Source organism: Gallinula chloropus, assembly GCF_964237585.1.
Source record: "Gallinula chloropus genome assembly, chromosome: 22".
Lineage (NCBI taxonomy): Eukaryota > Metazoa > Chordata > Aves > Gruiformes > Rallidae > Gallinula > Gallinula chloropus.
Window position 1 is genome coordinate 6,323,562 of NC_140107.1, and position 18,589 is coordinate 6,342,150.

The 18,589-nt window shown below is 54.0% G+C and overlaps 3 protein-coding genes across 4 annotated transcripts in view; 1 reads left to right on the plus strand and 2 right to left on the minus strand.

Moving 5' to 3' along the window:
- The first annotated feature begins 108 nt into the window (after positions 1–108).
- Positions 109–3,323, plus strand: EVA1B (eva-1 homolog B). The gene is made up of 3 exons (XM_084274172.1): positions 109–376; positions 2,221–2,332; positions 2,443–3,323. The coding sequence occupies exons 2-3, from the start codon at positions 2,266–2,268 to the stop codon at positions 2,853–2,855; spliced, it is 480 nt and encodes a 159-aa protein (XP_084130298.1). The 5' UTR covers positions 109–376; positions 2,221–2,265; the 3' UTR covers positions 2,856–3,323.
- A 1,521-nt stretch (positions 3,324–4,844) lies between these two features.
- Positions 4,845–5,362, minus strand: LOC311199992 (uncharacterized protein; the record flags this gene model as incomplete). The annotated part of the gene is made up of 3 exons (XM_084274140.1): positions 4,845–5,014; positions 5,098–5,159; positions 5,271–5,362. Coding segments are annotated over 3 exons (324 nt in total), but the record flags the coding sequence as incomplete, so codon positions are not given.
- Positions 5,363–8,595: 3,233 nt separating this feature from the next.
- THRAP3 (thyroid hormone receptor associated protein 3) overlaps positions 8,596–18,589 on the minus strand; it is a 31,644-nt gene continuing 21,650 nt past the window's right edge. Inside the window, exons 6-13 of one of the 2 annotated variants that reach the window (XM_084274228.1) lie at positions 16,972–17,709; positions 15,904–16,076; positions 15,685–15,796; positions 15,392–15,476; positions 12,847–13,031; positions 11,992–12,184; positions 11,260–11,406; positions 8,596–10,199 (exon numbers count right to left, since the gene is read on the minus strand). In XM_084274228.1, the coding sequence (XP_084130354.1) occupies positions 9,978–10,199; positions 11,260–11,406; positions 11,992–12,184; positions 12,847–13,031; positions 15,392–15,476; positions 15,685–15,796; positions 15,904–16,076; positions 16,972–17,709 (1,855 nt within the window). In that variant the 3' untranslated portion in view covers positions 8,596–9,977. Of the gene's footprint in view, positions 10,200–11,259; positions 11,410–11,991; positions 12,185–12,846; positions 13,032–15,391; positions 15,477–15,684; positions 15,797–15,903; positions 16,077–16,971; positions 17,710–18,589 lie in introns of both variants that reach the window. The other variant, XM_084274227.1, reaches the window with a different exon arrangement.

Here is an 18,589-nt window from a genome sequence, read left to right on the forward strand (position 1 = left end):
GCTCCTGCACCCCCTGCACGCCCGGCCCTTCGAGCGGAGCGGGTTTAGAGGGGGGGAGGGGGTATTCACGGTCCTGCAGCTGGGCTCTGGCGCGGCCGGGATGGGGCGTGGAGCCTCCCGCGGCCCCGCTCCCCGCTCCGGGGCGGCTCCGCAGCAGCGTCCCGGGGGAGCGGGACGGAGCCGGGTCCCGCGCCCCGCTCAGCATCGGCCCGGGGCTGCCATTGGCTCCGCCGGGGAGCGCTGACCGCCAGCCGCCTCCGAACTATTTCCTGTTGCTGCGGCGTTAATGCTAAACAGACCTTTCCCTCTCTTCCCTCTCTTCCCTGGCTCCAGCCGAGGTGCAGCGGGCTCCGCCGCCGCTCGCCTTCCCGCCCCGGTGAGTACCAGCCACGCTGCCCCCGGGCACCGGCGCGGGGGGTCGTGGCTGTAGGGGACCATCCCGAGGGACCCCCCACCCCAGCCCCCTGCTTCTGCCCCGAGGGCCATGGCGGGGTGTCCGGCTCTACCCCGTTACCCACACCCCGAGGTGCCGCGGGGTTGTGCCCGGGGACCGCGGGGTTTGAGGGCGCGGGGCTCAGTGCTGGGGGATGCGGCGGTTGAGGATGTGGGACTGAGTGGTGGGGACCTGGGGCTGGGTGCGTGGGGACTCGGGGCTCAGTGATTTGGGGACACAGGGCTTGGGGATGCGGCGCTTGGGGATGCAGGGCCAAAGGCTCCAGGGCTCTGCCACAGGGACACCTGAGTGACCCCGTTCTGGGGCTCCCAGGGGTCCAAGGCAGCCCCAGCTGTGTCGGTGGGGTCTCAGCACTCTCCTGCCCAGCACCCAGCAGTGCCTGGCCCCTCCATCTGGCCCCACTGTCCCCAGTGCCCACTGCAGTCCCAGACCTGCACCCATATCCATGGGTCCCCAGCTCGGGGTGCTGAGCCCCCCCGATGAGCCAGCCCAGCAGTGCCCTGGCCAGCATCCCTGCCGCTGGCAGGGCTCCGGGGGTCTCTGGAGCCCCATGGCAGGCCTCTGCCCCTCGCAGGGCTGTGTGGCTCCCTGCCAGCACCATTGCTCCATGGGGAGGGCACCGGGACGCCACTGCCCGTGTTTCGGGGTGTCCCACGGAGAGGGGCTGCCCAGCCCCGGGATGCGCAGTGGCCCCGCAGCGCTGGACTGTCCGGGAGGGTTCTGCTGATGTGTCACATTTTCCGCATTTCTTTCCTCATTCCTCCCTCCGTGGAGCCGTTTCTGGGAAATGAGCTCGTCCCTCGCCAGGGCCGGGCGCTGCATCACCTCCCAGCCTGTGCGCTGCCCAGCCCCCTGCCCAGGGGCCCCTCTGCACCCCACAGCTGGGGGGGGGGTGTCCCAGCCCCGGACCCCAAATGGAGAGGCAGCGAGGGGCCATGGGGATGGGCTGGCGGGGTTGGTGCTCAGCTGCTTGGAGCCACACAGGTCCCTGGGAGGAGGGAGTGGGTGCTCGCCCCTACACCCCAGTGGGGCTCAAACTCCGTCCCCTTCCCAACTCCCAGGGCAGGTTCCCGTGGGAGCCGTGGCCAGAGCACGGCAGCATTTCCTGGCCCTCACCATGGCTCCAGAGCCACGGTGGGACCTGGGAGGGAGAGTGGGGGCCAGCCCCAGCTCAGCATTCTTCCCCGCTGTCTGCAGACCGGGCGGCCTTTGCACCACGGTCGGGTCCTTGCCCCCATCCCGCAGGGCCCCACGGCCAAGAGCCGAGGCTGGAGCCGGGCTGGGAGCAGCACGGGGACACACTGTCCCAGAGGGGCCGTGTCAGGAGCACACGTGTGCCTGCCCGTGCACACAGGCAGCGCCAGCTCCCACACACCCCGTGGCCCTGCTGACATGGGCAGGCTCACAGGGGTGAGCTGGGACCCCGGCCCCACTCGGCACCCAGCCCAACCCTGTGTCCTGCACCCGTGGCTGGGGCACGGGATGGAAACCCTGGCCCGGTGACGCAGACCCGCTTGACATGGTGCCTTGGAGGAGCCGTATCCGTCCTGGTCCCACAGGAAGGACAGAGGGGCGGCGGGTGCGGGACAGCTCCGGTTTGGCACCTGGTGGGACTCAACCCTGTCCAAAGTAGCCCAGTCCCAGTATGAGTCCCTGCTCCAGCTCAGGGCATGGACACACGCAGGAACAGCCAGAGAGGGGACAGGAGCTCGGGGAGGGGCTCCAGCCCCCAACACCACCTTCCTCAGCCCCCCCCCGTCCCACAGATGCCGAGCACGTGCTGTCCCCAGAGACCCTGAGTGTGACGCAGGATGGAGAGCCGCAAGCGGGACATGGAGCTGCTGAGCAACAGCATGGCTGCCTATGCACACATCCGAGGTGAGCCTGCCCAGAACCCGTGGGGACACATCCCAGGGGGGACCCCGAGGCTACTGTGGGTCCCGCAGTGGGTATGGGCCAGACCTTCATCCCCTCTGCTCTCCCCACAGCCAACCCTGAGAGCTTCGGGCTCTACTTTGTGCTGGGCGTTTGCTTCGGGCTGGTGCTGACCCTGTGCCTGCTGGTGCTGCGCCTCTCCTGCCGGACCCCCGTGCGCCCCGCGCCTTGCCCAAGGGACCTCAGCGAGGATGAGGAAGAGGACGAAGAGGAGGACGAGGAAGAGGATGACACTGTTGACCACGCGGCATCCGAGTCACTGCTGCCGATGACGGAGCTCCCGCTGGAGAGCCACGGCCCTGGGGACGGAGCGCTGGCCATCAACGTCTTCACCTCAGCGGAGGAGCTGGAGCGGGCCCAGCGGCTGGAGGAGCGCGAGCGCATCATCCGCGAGATCTGGCGCAACGGGCAGCCCGACATCCTGGGCACCGGCACCGGCACCTTGGGCCGTGTCCACTACTACTGAGCCCCAGCGCAGGGGCAGCTGCCCCACGCTGTGCCCGGCTCCCCCAGCAGCTCAGCTGACATGACACCCCCCCCAGGAGCCATGTAGGACCTGGGCTGGGGGCAGGAGATGGGACCACAGGGAAGCAGGGGGGCTGCTTGCTGCTCCGGGTTGGAGGAACTGCCCTGGAGCATCTCTGCGCTGCTGCCAGCTGGACCCCGGTGCCACAGGCACCCCCCCACCCCAGGCCAGACTCAGCCCAGCCCCTGCGGGACACGATGCACCTTGAGCCATTGGTACGACTGCCGGCACCAGCCCAGCAGCCCCAGGACCCTTCAGGGACGAGCCCAGGGCAGACTTTGCCCAGCTTGGCCGCCAGATCTGGCGCCCAGGACTCAGCACCAGAGGGGTGCCCATCCCTGGGGGGTTGTGGTTGGGCTGTACATCCGTGTAAGCTGTGGGGTCCTGCCCCAGAAACATGGTGCTGTTATACACTACCCAGGCCCAGTGTGGTGTGTGTGTGGGGGGTCCTGCATGCAGGGTGGGGGGGGCCATGGCTGCAGCAGCCGAGGAAGACGTGAAGTGGCGCTGGGAGGGGGGTGTCCGGCCACGGACACATCCCTGGGCCAATTCCCTCCCCCCCAGCCCCTCTAAAATTAGCCAGGGCCCTTTCCGGCCCCGCCTGGCCCTGGCCCAGCGCGCTCCTGGCGGGGCCGGGCGGATGTCTCCCCGTGGGCTCTCGGGGCAGTGGGTGCTCCCTGGGGAGGCGGGTGGCTCCCCGCAGGGCTGGGCTGCATCCTGCCCATGCTCCCAGCACTGACCCAGCCCCGCGGGGTGCGGGGGCCCCGCTGCCCCCTCCCCAGCCCCCTCCTCAGCAGCTTTATAAAAATAGCTCCTTCCCAGGCCAGTCCCCTGCGCCGCCAGGATCCAGATGTTTTCCAGATGTTCTCCCGGCCCCATGCCTGTGGCTAGAGGCCAGGATGCGCCGGGGCTGGGAAACAGTGCGGGGGCAGAAGGAGGAAGAAGAGGAGGAGGAGGAGGCAGCACTGTCCCAGCCCCACTGTGGGCCCTGGCTCTACATGAGCATGGGATGAGGTCGGGGGGGGGGGGGCACGGGAACACTCAGTCCCCCCCAGGACTGGGTAACAGAGCCTGCAACCCTGCCCTGACTGCTGGCACATCCACCCGGGGCTGAGGCACTTGCCCAGGGCTCTGCGGTGAGCCAGCCCTGGTGGGGACCCCCCTAATCCCCTGATGGGACCCCCCAGTAGTGCTCCAATGGGACCCCCTGTGCTGCAGGGGCATGGCAGCCCACAGGAGACCCTGGATGTCTCCCCCAGCCCCACACAGCCCAGCTGCACGCCATACCCAAAATAGTTTATTTTAACCAGTAGCTCTGCATTGCACAGCCTGGGGGCCCCAGGACAGTGGGGATGGGGGGGTGTGGGGGGGTGCAGGGTAGGCATTCAGTGGGGGGCCGGGGGGCAGCAGGCACAACCCTGGCAGCGCCATGAGCCACCTGTGTGCCTGGAGCCCCCCAGGCTGCGGCGGGGTGGGCACTGGGGCCATGGCCCCCATGGCACTAGCTGGGCAGCACCTTCCTCAGCAGCTCAACCTCGGCCTGTGGGGAGAGGCTGTGAGTGTGGGGGGGGGCAATGGGGAGCGGGGTGCAGGGCAGCCCCTCGCCCGGGACTCACCTGCAGCGCCTGGCGCTTGGCCCGCTCCTGGCACACCTCCAGCCGCACGTCCTCCAGGTCCCGCCTGCAACACGCCGGGCTCAGCCGGGCCCGATCCGACAGCGAGCAGCTGGGAGCTGCTGGGGACCCCCCCTCCAACCACCACCCCTGTCCCCACTCACAGGTGCTGGACTCGCATCAGGTCCACGAGGATGTGCAGGGTCCGGACCTCGGCCTTCAGGTCCTCCAGTGCCAGCTTCTCCTCCGGCCGCGGCGCCGCCGGCACCTCCATGCTCCATGGCGGGCCGGACGCCTGCCCCATGCCGGGGAGAGGGGCGCAGACCCCCATGCGGGGCAGACCCTGGGGTTGCTCTTCCCCGCAGGGATCCCCTGTGCTCCCCAGCATGAGGCTGGGCGGCCGCTGGCCTGGCACCCGGGGCCGCGCGGCGGTGGGGTGGCTCAGCTTGGCCGTGGTGACCGACACCACGTTGAAGCCATCAGCGTCTGCCAAGGGCAGGGTATCAGCACAGGGCATCATGGTCCCACCGTGGCCACAGCGCCCGGTGTCCCCCACCCCCCCCGCCTACCTGGGTCACCTGCTCTGCCCCGCTCCATGTCGGCCAAGGCACAGGCCTGGGGTCCGCTGGGCCTGGGGACAATGAGGTGGTAAAGCAGCACAGCTGGGCCATGCTCAGCCCTTGTGTGGGGGACATGGCAGCCCCCCAGTCCCTGTGCCCCGACGCAGCCGCGCACATCTTACTTGGTCACCAGCACAGGGGTTGGTTTGGCCTTGGCGGGGACAGGGGGAGCAGGAGCCATCCTCTTGCTGGGGGGCAGCTTGGCCGGTTCCATCCTCAATGTCACCAGGAGCTCTGGGGAAAGGAAGCAGGACCAGGGCTGGGGAGGGCACCGTGTGGCAAGGCCGGGCAAGAGCCAAGCTTGAAGTATTTCTGGTCAGGGCCCCCAGCCGTCGCCATGCCCCCACACCAGGGACCTGCCCCGGGCACAGGGGTCCTGTCCAGTCCCGTCCTTTCGCCCCTGGCCCCAGTGCAGGACATGTGGTGTTCTCCCCTCTTAGTCCTTCACTGTCCCACAGGCTGCCAGGGAGCAAAGGGGCTGTCAGGCACTGGGGAAGGACCCTCATCACAGCACCCCATTCCCCCTGCCCCCCCAGCTAGGACATGGTCTCCAGGGGACCACTGCACCCCATCCCCATCCCCATCCCCATCCCCATCCCCATCCCCTGCTCCTTCCAGGGCACCCACAGGCAGGACTGGTAGGACTCAGTCCCCCCTCAGCACTCAAGAGTCCCACCAGCACTTTCCTCCACACCCACCCCGGCTGGCAGTGATGCTTGTTGGGACCCAGCCATCCCTGTGGCTGCTCTGCCCCAGCATCTCTGCCACCATGTGCCCAGGGTCCTCTCTGCCCCTCTTGCCAGCCCCAACCCTGCACCCATCCCAGCACCCAGCCCCGCACCCATCCCAGCACCCGGCCTTGCTGCGGTCGGCGCTTCCTCTGCAGACGGCAGAGCAGGCGGCTGCAAACCTCCCCCAGAGCGTCAGCACCGCGCTGGGGCAGGATGCTGTCCCGACACTGCCTGGGGTGCAGCAGCATCCCTCACCCACTGAGCCCTGGGGTCCCACCAGGACAGGGACCCCAGGCAGAGGCTATGGGGCATGAGGCTATGGGGCATGAGGCCATGGGCATGGGGCCATGGGCATGGGGTCACAGGCATGTGCCCACGGGCCACCCTGTCCTCAGGGCAGGCCATCCGGTCCCTGTGGTGGGCCACGCCATCCCCAGGGCAAAGCCACCCTGTTCCCATGGCAGGACCACCCTGTCGCAGGTCGGCAGCCCTGATGGTCCCTGCTGCCACCACCCTCACCACCGTGACCTCACGGGCACTAAAAATGCTGCAGGTTTTATCCACCCAACAAGGTGGCCACAGCCACAAGGGCTGTGGGGACAAGGGTGGGGACGAGGAGGCCTGGTCCCAAGGGTACAGGGAACTGCTCTCCAGACCCCAGGGCTCCATCGCTCCCAGCTCCTCCTCGGCAGCTCCCTCAGCTCCCAGGGCGCTGGCACGGCCCAGGAGCAACATGGCCCCAGGCAGGTGCTGGCGCTGGGATAGTCCCCAAGCACGGGACCCCCAGCCCCTCCATCCATCCTACCTGCTGGTGCTGGGCTGCCCACGATGGCGTGCGGTGCCAGGCTCCCCCCGCGCCCCGGCCTCACCCCGCACACACGTGACGCTGGAGGAAATCGTCCCGTGCTGGGAAAGGAAGTTGAAGCAGAGAGCACCTCAGTGCCCGCGTCCACACCGCATCCCTGCACCCCTCCGGGGCTCCCCCTGCCCCCAGCGTGGTCACCCCCAGCTGCCCCAAACCCACCTTGTCACCCAGCCGTGGGGGCACCCAGCCCTCCTGGGCCAGGCTCTGAGTGAAGTGCTGGTGCAGGGTGTGGGCAAGTGCTGTTGTGCGGTGCCAAATGCAGCTGCCACTGCCGAGCGTGGATGGGATTCACAGCCCTGCGACTGCCCCCAGCCTCCTCACACAACTGGGGTGGTGAGGGGAGCACCCTGAGCTCCCACGGGGCAGCAACAGCCCCAGGCCCCCACACCAGCACCCAGAGGCTGTGGCACAGCGCCCTGCACAGCCCAGGGCGGGCGATGCTTTCAGCATCGTTCACACAGTGACCTGAGCTGCATGTGGGACAGCCACAGTCACAGCTACAGCCACAGCCACAGCCACAACCAGCCAGCATGGGCAGGGCTGCTGGGCCGGCACAGGCTCCCAACCCAGGGCGAAAGGCACTGAGGTGGGGAGGCACATGCAGCCTCGGTCAGCACCTCGAAGCCACCCTGCTCTCCCCCTGCAGATCTGTCACCTTTGGTGTGGAGGGGGAAGTGAAACCTCCACCACAGATGGGCCAAAACCCACAAACCACAAGCGCACGGGGCTGGTGTGGCCACGACACTGGGGCCGCTCCACAGAGCGCAGCGGGTCACCAGCGGCCCCAGCTGGTCCTGAGCTTGGTCCACACTGACACCCGAGTATGTGACTGTGAAACACTGAACCACAGGGGCTCAGCCACAGGCAGGGGAGGGGGCCAAGGGAGCTCTCCCTGGCCAAGGAGAGACCCTTTGTCTCATGGCCTCAAATTCAAGCATGAAGGGAAACATGAACCCCTAAGTTCTTCACTCTAAGGGTGGTGAGACGCTGGCACAGGCTGTCCAGAGAGGTAGTGGAAGCCCCATCCCTGGAGACATTCAAGGGTAGACGAAGCTCTGAGTGACCTGATCTGGTTCAAAGTGTCCCTACTCACTGCAGGGGGTTGGATGAGATGGGCTATCAAGGTCCCTTCCAGCCTAACACAGCCTGTGATCCACCCACCTTCCCATCCCAAGCAGTGAGCAGCAATGGGAGCACAGGTCCTGCGTGGCCCCAAACACAATGGCACTTGCCCAGCACCAGGGGTTAGTGCTGGTGTGAAACCAGGCTGCCTGGAGCCAAATGTTCTGCCAGGAGTTTGGTTTGAGTGTGGATGGAGCTGCTCCTCCCACTTCCCCCAACAGGGTTACTATTAACAGTAAGGGGCTAAAAGGACTTGCAACTGCTTAAAACCAGCCCTTTCCAGCTGCTAAACCCAAGAGTGGAGGGGCTGAGAGGAAAGGAGATGCCCCCATGGCACCTGGCTCCTGCACCCACTACAGCCCTAATGAGAAAAGCCCATCCCAAGCAGCACTGGGAGGAGGGTCCTTGTGCCAGGGGGGAGTCCTGCTCCTTGCAGCCAAGTGCAGCATCGCCCACCTGGAAAGCCAGGTAAAGCAGGAACCTCCGGCGCTCCTCCAGGACAGGAACTCCTCACAACTGCTGCTAGTAAAGAGCCAGGTGGAGCTTTCTCCTTCCTGGCCACTCTCTGGTCCAATTTCTCTTCCAGAACCACCCTGTTTAAAACCTCCTTGTCCAGAATCTCCAGCCTGGGGCTGGCCACCAGCTTTCCACTCTTGTGGGCCAACCCAGTTAATCCCAAAGTCAAGCACGGGGCCAGACTCAGAACACAAAACAAAAGCAGAGTTACACCTACTACTTCTTTTATTGTATTTTATTTGCATAAACAAACTTCAGGGCTTTGCTAAACAGGAACTGTTCAAGTCAAAACAAACCAAACTCTAGTCGGTGTGTGGGGGGGAAAACAGCACAGCAATCCTGGGGGAAGGGAAGGCAGAGATGGAGAGGGCAAGCGGTGTCTTTACAGCACGTGCACGCTGGGCGCCGGTGCGGACATGCCTCTCCTGCTACGAAGGCTCGCTGAGACTCAGCCCTCTGGAGAACTAATCTGCAAACATCTTCAGAATATTTTGAAGTAGAAGATAAAAAGAAATAGGTAACGGCCATCCTTAACCAGCACAGGAGGGGATCTGCCTTTGGGTTTTATAAAAAGATTAATAAAAAATATTGAAAAATTCTCATCTTTTTTATATTTTTATCATTTTTATTATTTTTTTTTTAAACCTAGTAGAATTCTGAAGTTTCTTAGAAAACTATGTTACCTTGGAAAGAGCACTCGAGTTCACAACCAGCTGCAAAGAGGATACACAAAATGCCTACAAGCAGTTTGGGGGCTCCCGCACACACCAGGCCTAACAGTGTACAGAAACGGCGGTGAGAAGGAGGAGGGGGGGGAAGGGGGTGTCTGTCATCTTTTTTCTTGTTTTGAAACCATGCTAATTAACTTTCAACATAAAAGGAAAAGAATCAGGTTTAAAAAGGCCCTAAACTCAACTGTTACATTAAAAAAAAAAGTTGTTTTTTTTTTTTAAAAAAAGAAAAATCATAGTTTGGTCCCAACAAGTTAACATTTAGTTGTTTATTCACATGCTTCATTGTTTTCTTATTTATAAGAACCAAAAAGAGTTTCCAAAATGATCGTTTCATTGATGTCACTACGTATGTAAAGGCCTAAAATAAGCAGAGTATGAATTTAAAAAATTGAATACACGATAGGGGAGGAAAAAATTTGAACTGGGGAGTTAATCCCGACCTTGACTATTCCAAATTATAAGAGAGAAACAAAAATGTCAAGACTACTGGGTTAAGATGGGCACAAACCAAAATCCACATTGTCTTTGAAGCCTGTTACCAAAAAAAAACCCGACCATTCGATAAGGTCACAGACAAGAGAAAAATCTAGGATCTCACCCAGTACTTGACCTCATTCAGTCCTCAGGTAAGTCTTTGGGAAGAGAAACTCCACGAGTGGATCCAAGCAGAAATGATTTATCAGTTCTAGTCCACGCTTAGGGAGGCTGAACTCTGGAAATGCAGTTAACTTCGGGATGGTTTCAGCTCCTCACCGGGGCTCTGCTCAGCACCTCAGGGCCGCCCTGACCATCTCCAGCCCAGGCGCCGTGCTGAGCCCCTTCCCTCCGGCCAGGGCTGCCGGCACCACGCAGACCCCGCGGCTATTCAGCCGTTGTCTGTAAGTTGTCCTTCTCCTCTCGGTTTTCTGTTCCACTTTCATCATCTTCGATTTCTCCTTCTTCACCACTGAATTTGTCGTGAGCCCATTTGGGGCTGGTGCTCGACTTTCGGAACATGAAGCGGCCTCTTCCTCGGGGGAAAGCCCCCCGACCACGGCCCCTGTTCACCCACTTGTCGGCACCTTCGCCCTCCCGGTCATCGTGCTGCACAGGAAGAAGGCAACGGCATCAGGTGAAGCAGGCTGACTACGTTCAGCTTGTGATACACAACACACCTCCCCAACCACCGTGCTCCACCAGGCAGATGAAGGCAGGGCTGTACAGGCTGTACTCCACACGCTCGGTGTGTGGCTGCCCATCCTCGCTGACAGGGAGGTCCCTACAGACTATTTGGGGTGGGAAGGGGGTGGGTGTCTAGGCCTGGAGTACCACTGCTGGTTCAGCAGCTCTGTGATTCAAATATTCTACAGGTCTTCCCTGGATTTTCTTGCCAATCAAACCTCTTTGGCAGCTTCAAGTCCTTGTTGCTGGGCACTCAGGGAGTTGGACAGTGTGCACTGCTTTCAGGAATGCTTTGGGTGAGCTAAGGCAGGTGAGGCTGGTACAAGCTGACAGGGGCCACAACACTGCACTGATACAGACCCATTTCTGCACTTGAAGTGCAGCACAGGGACTGGATACCCCAACAATTAAAGCTCTGCCTTCAATAAGGCCACAGGAAAAACCCCAGTGAATAACAAAGAATCAAGGCTTGCTTGCAGCACAGGGCTGGAATACCACAGTGTTTAATGAGAGGATTGGGAATCTCAAGGAAACCAAAAATCAAGAAAAGAGAAAACAAGTTGGTGGCTTTTTAAAACTAACCCCTTTTCCAGGAACACAGGCAGGGAAGCTCCTCCTTGGATAACGCCTGTGAGCATGGCATGAATAGCACTGACCCAGCAAGGAAGCTGGACACTGCATGGGGACAGAACCACCAAACACAGCCCACATGCAACATGGACAAACAGCACTGTGTTCTTCATGGTATTGTGAAACACGTGCTCTTTAATGGCCTTTAAGGTTTCACTGAAAGGCCAAGCACTCTACGAGCAGAAACAGGTTCTCTACTCACAGGCCAAAGCTTCTTGTGAAGAAGCATCACATGAAGCCTTAGCCTGCTGGATGTGGCAGTGTCACAACAGCTGGTGCTTTCACCCCTAAAGCATTGAAGACCAGATATACCTGGAGTGTACATACGTGTTTTGGTAATTAAGCCACATACCAAGTAGTACTTCTTGCTCTTAGGTGTGTACTCTGGATCCCACTCCTCATCTCTGTTTCGTTTCTGGAAGTCATTGTTGCCACCGCTGTTGCTGTTATTGTTGCCTGAAAAGTTGCCTCTTCCCCATCCTCTCCCTCTTGCTCTGAACTGCTGCAACAGCAAAACGCAGAAGACAAATAAGCCAGTTGTGGTGGCAGTGGCCTCCCACCTCCAGAGAGCTTCCAGGGCTAACAAGAGATACAACAGCACTTCTCTATCCACCCAAGAACACCTTTAGCCTATCTTTAGAACAAGAGCTCCCTATGTGTTAGGGTGTTCTAGCTCATCTGACCACACAGTGCAAGGAATTTCTATGAAGCTGTTTAGGGTCACATAGACACATTTCCAGAGCACCCAAGAGAAGCTACATAACATCTGTGCAGCCAAGGCACAGGAGCTGCAAACACCAAGCGCGGTTACAAACAGCCAAGTCACTCCAGTAGCCTAACCCAAACTGGCTGATGCTCGTCATGCTGCCCACCAGGGCAGCTAAGCACTTACTAAGGTACAAACGCTTCCAGGCTGGATTCTGCTCCAAACACCTTGAGTTCAGTTGCCCAAACTCTATCCTCACCACCCCAGTTTGCGCTCCAGACTTGGGGTGATCAAATTCTGGCCACACGTCATCTCTGGCTGTTCTCCTTTACACTATGTTTTAAGTGTATTTGGTGCAGGGCGTTGGAAAACACTTACAAAGGTCCCTCTAGCTCTTCCTCTCTCATTCGGACCAGTGAATTCTTTAGTCCCAAGTCGTGACTTGTCAAAGCCTGTGGTGCTTTCCTCCCTCTCCTCAGTCTCCTCAGGATACTCCTCTGCTTTGACCGAATGAGATGACCGTGAAGATGATGAACTGGATCTGGATCTCTCCCGCACCCTTCGGTGTTTCCTGTTTCAGTGATGGGAAACAGAGGTGAGGAGGATGCAGAGAGGGTTAGTACCTCAGCTGTGATTATTTTTCATTTGCTACAGAACCATTTCTTTATCGCTCCCCTACAGAGCGATGCTGCCTTTTCCTACTGAGAAAAGCCAGAGCAAGAGCTCAGGATCAGCTACGACATGCAGGTCTAACACAGGTCCCAAACCTTCTCCAGAAAGGACTTCTTGCTTCCTTCTAAGGTGGTTACACTATCTACTGTGAGATAACCCATGCATCTACAGAGTTTTAATGAAACAGAATCTATGAATTATCTCATAGAATTAAGATGAAAACTATGAATCTATGAAAAATCTCATAGAATTAATCTCTGAGAAGAGGATTAAGTTAACATTACAGCAAAGTCATTTAACCATGGCTGCCCTCCATAATGCAACAGGAACAAGGAAAAGTGACTCACCCAGTTGGACACAAGGTCTCATTTACCTTTAACAATGATTTAGTGATTCAGATAGATATAATGGTATCGAGAAGACGCGCAGAGGGATAATTCACACCACTGGAGGAGTTTATGTCAAGAGGTGTGTACCACTGTGTGCACACGATGCCATCTCCACCCTTAACAGCAGAAACACGAGAGGTGGAAGGGAATGGCTGTTAGGATTCCTACATACTTTTTCTTTGAGCCTTTGTGACTTTTCTCCGTTTTCTCAGTTGATCTTTCCCTTGAGTGACTTGAGTCTCTCGAGTCCACCGATTCTCGGGATTTATCGCGTTTAAGATCCCTTTCCTTATGTTTTTTACGGCGTTCAATATCAAGGCGCAGGTCAACAGGGTCGTCCTTATATTTCCCTTCAGCCTACAAACGCAGGGAAGAGGGGTGAGTTCAATACAGAGCTTTACAGCACACCAGCTCAGCACCACTACTTTGCTATTGCACAGACTTCTGGAGAATGGGAGTTTATCTGAACGCTAATCAATACACCGTTTTAAGATGCAGAATAAGGCACTAAGCTTTAGTTGTCAGACTTCAATTTTCCTACTGCTTTTTAAACTTTTATCCTCTTTTAAACAGAATTAGAATAGCCTGGTAATAGGGGAGAGAAGCACAGAAGCTGACACTTAATGTACACCACAGCCAGTGAGAGATGAGAACAACTTGGAAATCCAATCCAACTGATTATGTATCACAACTACAGCACATCAGAAATGTCTAACAGCCCACAGACGTTTTGTCACTGAACAGCAGCATGCTCACTATCCTGCTGACAGACATCTAGCAGGGTGGAAGGAATTTTAATCACCAGGTCTGGAAATGGTACTTAAGGAGAAGCAAAGGCTGTTTGCTGCTTGGAGATACCCAAGGTAGTGATTACTGATCACAGTGGTAAGAGACAGAGGCCATGGAACAGCAGTAACCGAGTGCATCTGGGAAATGCCAACATCTCACTGATAGGTGGCCTTTAGTACGTCTGCCAAGGAGATTTACCCTGTGGCAGAAGTCCCCCACAGCACTCCCTGCTCCCTGACTGGAAGGCACCGTGTGAAAGATGCCAAGCAGTCACCACAGACACAAGTATGTGTTTCTCTGCATAACCCTAGTGAGCCTGCCAACGCAAGCTACCCCTGGTGTTTCATGGAGCAAAACCAGCCAGCTGTATAAAAGCACTCAACAACCAGCTTTTACTTTTGGTTTGCTTACATAGTTAATGTTAAAAAACCTCTGGTAAAGCTTGTTTTGCGTTCTACTTCAATTCTTGCCTAAATAATCCAGCCAGATGCTTTCTTTGCACAATGAGAAGCTGTGTTACCTGCACACACTTTAAGACCAGTGGTACCTGGATGAGGTTCTGCTGACTGCACACAGAAAGGCAGCTGAGAACTGACAGTGGCTGTGGTTCTGACAAACATTAACAAGCAGCAGTAGGTCTGCAGGATGCCTGTACACGCTGTTGCTAGTGCCAACATACAGCCTCCCTGGCTGCGCTCAGCAATTGCTACTTCATTTACACAATACGAATCTTGGGAACTGTTATCACTTGATATGCAACATACATCATATTAATCGTCTTGAATTAAATACAAAAGGATTAGTAATTCTCTAGCTATGAAATTTTTTACTTACATGAGTTTCTAAACACTTTTTTGTTTAAATAAATATGTCAAATAACGCAGGAGTGAGAGCAGGCGTTTTGTTTTGGTATTTTGCTCTTCTACTTTCCCCAGGCAAAGAGCTTTAATTTCTACTCTGAGAATAAAACTGCTCCCAACACGATGGATGACAGATAAGTGACAAAATCAGCAGCAGCTCCCTTATGTGGTACAGCAAACACCTATTTGGGTTTGTGAGGGCACGTCTGTTTCACGGAAGGCTGGCGAGCTGTTTGGAAACCAGGTTTATAATACACTCTGCCAAGCTGATGCTCAGAGTTCAGGCCCATCAAATCCATCTCACCATCGTCCATGTCAAGCCACAAGTGTGTTTGGAAAAAATCGAAAACAAATATGAAACAAGTAAGGTTTCAGCAGGACTGTTTAAAATCTCTTCAACGTTCAACGTAAATATGTATGAAGGTGAATAAACAAAGGTTAAAATCCCAAACATTTTAAAAGTTAAGCCATTTTTATGATTGTTTACAGTGAGTGAGATGGCTTAACATTCATCTACTCAGAAAAGCTAACAGACTAAAATTCCAAATGGTCTGGATCAACTAAGACAAGTGCTGAATGTTAAAGTAACAGCAATCAACAGCAATGGTACAGTAAGTTGTTAGAACAAAACTTCTAATCTGCTTAATAGTGTATTTGGTTTAGATAAGTATTTAGTTTTACTTTCCTCTTTCTCATGCATGTCTTTTTGAAAACATGGTTGGAAATATTGCACGTATACAATTGATTTGATAATACTTACAAGCAGAAAAATATCACAAAAAGTCTCTTCTCTCATCATGGGCACTTGTTCCAAAAATCCTCTCTTTTTTCTCAAGCTCACCTCAATTGACTTTGGGGTCATTTACCATAGTCTAACCACTTCACAAAGGTTGTTGATACATTTTTAATAAAAATTAACCCTTTTGTAGTTCATTTTTAGAATTATGCCCATCCTTAAAAGAAAAACACAAACTTAAGTAGAGAGTAATTTAAACAAAAACATCACTGTTAAGTTCATGCCCAATGCACTCATTTTGTTGAATTAAACTAATCAGAGTAACAGTTCACCTTGAAGCCAGGATCTCTGGAACTTTTCGTTTCCTCTTGAGAGAATCCATGTTTTCTAAAAGTACTGGGAGATATATCTATTCTCCTAAAAGGAAAAGAAAACACACAGATATAGTCTTGCTCACTTTTAGAGCAAAGTCACTTAAAACAGACCAGTATTTCCAAAGGTCCTTAAAAATCCCCATATTTTCCAATTTTTTTTTTTGCTGAAGCCAGTTAAATACTTGAATTATTCCAGAGTTTAAGAGGAGAAAATCTGAAATCCCCCTGAAGCAGTGTCTAATGGCACCAACCTGTGGATTTCAGGGCTCTTTTTGTTTTTAGCTGCATCTTGTTCCATTCCTTTCTTTAGATATTTGGTAAAGCGTTCATTCAGTGTCATTCCTGAAGACCCAAAGTGATGCTCTGTTGGGGGGTTGAGTGAAAAGCCAAAATGTTAGTATGATTTTTGTCAAAAGATGGGCAAGGGAGGAAGGAACCTTCACCTGAGGAGAGACAGACTTCTGACCCACCTCTTACATGATGGACTATAGTCACTATGTGTTGAGCAAAGAGTTCAGAAGGACTTCGCTGGGACTGGGCAGACTGGATGTGATGGAAAATGGAACGGAATTCTTGCTCTTTTTTGTTGCTGTGCACAAGGTCACGACACAGTTTGCGTTCCTGAGCCAAGATACCGCTGGGACTAGTTAAAGAGACCAAGGGAAACAGAAGAACAGGGCAAAGGGAAGCAGTTTAGGATGATTAATGTTTTGTGAGTTGGAATCTGACTGTATTTCTTATGTGATGTTAGGAAGGCACTAAGAACATTCAATACCATGAGCACGATGCTAATTTAAACGCCTCCAAAACACACTGATACCCATTTGCGTAACAATTCTGGTCACTTTTTAGTCTGTATTTGGAGGGCTGTGCAGGTATTAACCCTGACACCCTGGGAAACATGAGCCTGTTCTTACACCACCAGCCAGCTGTGATCTGCTAGTGTTCCTAAGTTCTAGATGAACCTCTAACATCCCAGGGAGCCACTTCCTGGCTACTGCTGCACAAGTGTATTCTCTGGCATCACTTTTTATTGTCTTAACATTTCCTGAAGGAATGCTGAAGAGGCTCTTCAAGCTTCTGAGAGTTTCAGGAATCCCATGTTGAGAACACAAGTAGTTCAACACTCCAGAGTCATAAACATCATTTAGGCAGCACTGTAACTTTACCATACCACTCAGATTCCAGCAGCATGAAACCACTGAGTACCCAACTCTTTCCAGAGCCCAGTGTAATGTGGAACCTGATCCAGAAGCATTTACATTTTGAATAATCTTACACCTAGTCACAGAAAGGATTAGGAAAACCCTTCATGCTATCCTTTTACCAATTAGCAACCCCTCTAACCTCCCACCACACACAAAAAAAGGGTCACACAAGTATTAAAATGCCAGAAGAAAATGTAAGCCCTATCACCCCAAAATGCAAGTTGTGATGCAATATTACTTAGCCTTCCTCACACTTGGCAAGTATCTCTGGAAGACAAATAGGCACCAAAAATCACTATTTAGACTTCCCAAAAAATAGCAAATAATTACCGTGCAAGATCTTCATCAAAGGAATCCATCCGAATATTGACTTGGGCCTCACGGGTAATGGAAAAGGATTTGCCAGGAGCCAGCCCCTCTCCTTTGGTGCCTGGTTTCTCCTTTACCTCAGAAGTCTTCCTTGGTGGGGGAGAAGAACTTTTTTCCTGGCTTGATTTGTAAGTGGTCACTCTGAAATTCTTTTCAGGAACAAATCCCCTGTGACCTGGTTCAGCTCTCTTGGATGCTGGCCTCTCTTCTTTTTTTGATCTTTCAGAATAGCTTTCCTCCTCCATTTCATCAGGTTTCCTTTGCTTCTCTTTTCCAGGTGGCAAAAACACCACCCCTTCCCATTTCCCTGCCCTATCCTCTTCTTGACTTTTACTCGAAGTCGCCACAACTTTCGACATAAATTTGGGCTCATCATCAAATTCCGAATCCTTTCTGCCCTTGGCCTTGTCTTTCTTTTCCTGCTCATCCGTTTCCTCTTTGCCATAGTGACTCTCCTTGTGGAACTCTGGGACCTTTAGCTTGTCAAAGTCATCCCGGAACTTGTAGCGCTTGGGCGACTGGCTGCCGCGGTATCCCTTCTCAGAGTCAGCTTTGGGTGCATACGAGTCAGATTTTGCCTTTCCATCTGTTGATCCCAACTCAGAGAAATTCCCTTTTTCTTTACTTTTTTCTTTTTCAACATTTGTTACTTTCTGGTCTTTGTCTTTCCCATTCTCAGTTTTCTGCTCTTCCAGATACCTGTTCATGAAACAAGACATTGCAGTAGTTCTCTTACTAAGAATCAGAGGTTAATGCTTCACTTGAAATCAGTCTAATGTTTGAGAACACCAAGCTACATGTGTACAGACAGCTGTCTCTAAGCCCTAAACCAGTAAAAATATAAAGCAGATCACTCAGCCTGGATTTAGACTTTTACTTCTCAATAAATTCAGCAAATACAGAACAAAATGGGATAGGCAAAACTGATGAAATGAGGCTTAAGAACAAATAAAAAGAAAAATAACTTACCCACAGATTCACTTTAAGGAAAATAGTAACATCTTACCCAATCGGTTTATTTACTTACAAACCTTGTTCAGGAGAACAACACATCAAAACTTTCAAACTGGGCTGTTCTGCTTTAAACAACACACTGGAAATAAAAGCCTCAAAAGCTACTTCAAATTTTGGATGCAAGTTTCATAGGTAAGCTAAATATTTCATGACAGACTGTAAATACAAATAAAAGCAAAAAGGTTAACAGAGGAGAATATCGATTTTGCTGGGAGAACACAAAACACTTCTAGTAAGAACAACAATTTATCATAACCTAGTTTAAAGCATCAGAACTATGTTTTAAAGCATTCATTAAGCAAAACCCTAGCTTTGAGGAAACAGCAATAAAGTCCAAGGACATTACTTGAGCACTTTATAAAGCCCAAGTGAGAGTAACAGCTTTCCCCCCCACCACTTTTTTAAATTTCAGACACCCTTGATCTAGAATCGGTCCAAAAATCACTTTAAAAGTCATAAAAAAAGAGATTTTAAAGCACTTGTGAACACTACTCTATATTTTAAAACAAAGCATCACCTTCAGACACCAATCTAAGGCTAACCAAACAAACATGGCAAGCTGATA

Bases quoted from the DNA above. Each gene is read 5' to 3' on its own strand.
- EVA1B (XM_084274172.1), top strand. From the start codon at position 2,266: ATGGAGAGCCGCAAGCGGGACATGGAGCTGCTGAGCAACAGCATGGCT. The intron at 2,333-2,442 runs GTGAGCCTGCCC...CTCTCCCCACAG, and splicing joins TGCCTATGCACACATCCGAG to CCAACCCTGAGAGCTTCGGG.